At 45.0% G+C, this 3495-nt stretch overlaps 1 protein-coding gene across 1 annotated transcript in view; it reads right to left on the bottom strand.

Annotated features, from left to right (window-relative positions):
* The window catches only part of LOC102376310 (complement component C6-like), a 51336-nt gene that overhangs the window by 22681 nt on the left and 25160 nt on the right, over positions 1–3495 (bottom strand). The window contains exon 11 of the mRNA XM_014524592.2: positions 459–625. Within this exon, the coding sequence (XP_014380078.1) occupies positions 459–625 (167 nt within the window). The remainder of the gene's footprint in view (positions 1–458; positions 626–3495) is intronic.

The raw sequence follows: 3495 nt of genomic DNA on the forward strand, positions 1-3495 counted from the left end.
TCCCCAAGACCCTCCCCCATTCCCACCCATAGATTTCACCAACCTCCCTCATCCTGCCAAACCCTCCTGGACCCCCACCAATCCCTCACTGACCCTGCCTACCTCCCCAATCCCTCAATCCCCCCACAGACCCCTTTTAACCCCAATCCATCCTGCAGACCTCACCTGCCCCCCCAATTTACCCAATTCCTTCCATGGACCCTGCTTGCCCCCCCTGGGGGGGGGCAATGCCCTCAAAGCCTGCATGCCCCCTGTGATCACCCCAAGCCCCCCCAGTAGCCTCCTCATCCCAATTTACTTTAGAGTAGATGGCCATTTTTAACTTAATCTAACCTCCCCTACCTTCCCAGAATGTATGCACCCTAATACACAGGAGTGGCTTAAAAATGGAAGGCCTTCTATCTCTTTCAACAGTAGATTAATTTTCCTTATTTCCTGCTAATGTTTTTTACTCTTACCTCATAACTAACCACAACAGGATTCTCCTTTGTTGATTCCAGCCAGTCTGTGAATACTTTTTGCCCTGGAAAAGCCCCTTTTTTCTCCCAGGCCAGAGCTCCAGCATACTCTGCCCTTCCACCTTTCACCAGTGAAAAAGAGCGTTCAGCTGACTGCAATATTGAACCTAAAATGGGATTTAGATTAAGATAGGTCAAGGCATAACTTCAACCTTACTACAGCATAGATGCAAGTGACATCTCTAGGCTTCAACCAGAGCCACATACTTGTCAGATTTCAGAACAAAGGGGCTTGTCTAGAACCCGCCTAGCTGGAGTTATTCCCTTATAACAGGAATCTTGGGCAAACAACTGGGCATTGGGGGCAGACCGATCAGGAGCACTCAGCCAATATGGATATCATCCAATAAACCATAGGCCTGCATGGTTCCTTGAGCATTCAACTGCATTTTAAATAGGGCCCCAGCACTTCCTCTTGAGGAACCAATCCCATCCCTAGAACAGGACTGGATAGGAACTTCTAAAAGTTAATCCCAGAAAAATTCCTCATTTAAGCCCACTCCCAGGGGTTTTATCTGATTTGGGATTTATCCCTCAGAATTTGTCTTCAGAATTAATTGACTCCCATTGTGTTGGACGGTTCCTAACACTGTTTTGAAAAAAGCATTTTCCTTTTACTATGCCTTAAGTTGCTGTGACTTTCTGTGTCTGTTTCCCCAATTATAATATGGACACAATTAAATGCCTATACCTTTACAAATCTCTGAAATCTATGGATGGATAATGCGCATTAGGAGCAATAATATGTGATAATTCAGCTCCCTACAAAAGTAGAGTGCATCTGTGAAATTCAGATTTCAATCTCCTCCTAAAGTTAAAGGTATTTGAACATAGAGATTTGAAAAAGGCCCATAATGTTAATTACCATATTTGCTCAAATATAAAATGATCCTGATTATAAGATGACAGCCAATAATTAGGTTCTATATATGGAAAATGTATACATTTCATACAATTTTCCAGGTAGAGAATCTAATTATTGGAGGTTTGCCTTTAATTTGTTCCCCTCTGTAATAGGGTTCCCTTCCAGGGGTGGCTGCGGTGCCCTTATCCACTCTGTTGTCTGTGGACAGTCACCCCTTCATTCATCCACCATGCCTTGATGCATCTCACTTTTAGATAACGGAGGCTTCCCCAGGGTTTCTGAAACCTGATCTCCTTCTCATGACCACCAGGTGCCCATGGTCATTGCCTTAAGGGCAAATTGAGTGACTCCGTCTACCCCTACACCATGCCCCATGCCTTGCAAGTGTTATTACTTGCTGATGTACATTCCACTCAGATGTCCCTCTGGGACCCCCTGGTCCCACATTTAGCCCCTCTCTGGACTCCCAGACTCCTTACTGGGCCCCTAGGAACCTCCTCTACCCCTTAGTCCCTTCTGCAACCTCCAGAGCTTATCCCCAGCTCAGAAGTTCAGCTAGGAGCCCTGCTGCCAGGAGCTCCCTGTGGCTCCTGGGGCTACTTTCTAACCAGCTCAGGCCCTGGTCTTATATGCCTCAAGCCTGGCCCCTTTCTGGTCAGGTGACTCCCCAAACAAATCCTGCCACACCTGCACGATGGTTTTCAAGCACCCTCTCCTCCTAAAGTGACAGGAGCGTGTCAAGCACCCTTTCATACCCTCCTATTGTTACAACAGGGAAAATAAATCTGGGGGGATCAGGTTGCTCCTATGTCCCCACCCCCACAACTTCTTCCCCCCTTCTTCCCCAACTGCATCTCCTTTCTCCCCTTTACTGTCATATTCTGCTCTCCCTGAGGACATAGAAGCGAGGAGCAAATTTGAAAAAGATGACCTTGAAATAAACATAGCTGTAACAGTTTGCATATGGTACCCATAGACTTAGTTCATCCAGAAAGGATACATTTTATCTTTTTGGAAACTGCTGTAAGTTCTAGCACAGGTACTCTAGTAATACACTTTTAAATAGTACTTTGGAACTTACTTGTGCCAAACAAACTATACATGATATTAGTCCAAAGCCAAAGGCTCATGATTTACCACATATGTCATTGGGTTGGGCCCCAACAGAGTCAACAGCATTTCAAGCCATGGTGACCCCACAGCTCAGTGTTGCTCACTATGCATGTGTGTGTACTCCAGTGAGCTTCCACAAAAGATCCACGTGGTAATCAGCCCCCACTCATGAGTGGAGATGGTGTTTTCTTCCAAAATGTTATATGCAGATGAGGAATAGGGAAACCTCTCTATATGCATAAGGAATGAGGATAAGAGAGGGGCCAGCAAAGGGATTCTGGGTGAATTATTTAGTGCCATTTGATAATATTTTCCAGACATTTAAGGTGGTGAAGAAACAGGAATCATTTTAAATGGGAAAGAAAGGTATAGCTCAGCTATGGGAGTGAAGAGAAAGTCAAAATATATACAATGTAGTGGATTAACATGACTTTAAAAAGAGTCAGCGGTGAGAAGGACTGCACTCAATGGGCATTACCAGGGCACTACCATAAGTCTTATTCAGATAGGCTGCACTAACTTAATCATTGTGGCATGACGACAGGTGCACAGGGACACAGGTATGCAGGTGTGACTATTGCAATGGGTGTGTGGGTGCATAGGTGCATGGGAATGAGTTTTGTAACAGGATTATGTTTCTGAAACTGTGTTTTGAGCTGTGAAGACTGGTAAGATTGGTTGTCTGTCTATCTATCTATAGAAATATATTTTTCAAAAAAACCCCCAAACAAACAAAAAACTTTAATCCTTCTGGTGGGTTCTCATTGGCATCTTGGCCTTTTGGCTAAGATAAAGCATTTCTGGCACCAAAGGGAGGGTGTCAGGGCTGGCTCTAGTCCTTCTCGCACCAGCCTGATGTTGCAGTGCCACCGGGCCTGGTGCCAGTACCCTTTGAAAGGAAGATCCACCCATTTTTAAGGGCCAAAACAAACAAACAAAAAGGTTCCCATCAGCATGTTTGCCCAATATTAGCCATGTACCTTAGACAAGGGCTTTCCC

Source organism: Alligator sinensis, unplaced genomic scaffold (assembly GCF_000455745.1).
Source record: "Alligator sinensis unplaced genomic scaffold, ASM45574v1 scaffold667_1, whole genome shotgun sequence".
NCBI lineage: Eukaryota > Metazoa > Chordata > Crocodylia > Alligatoridae > Alligator > Alligator sinensis.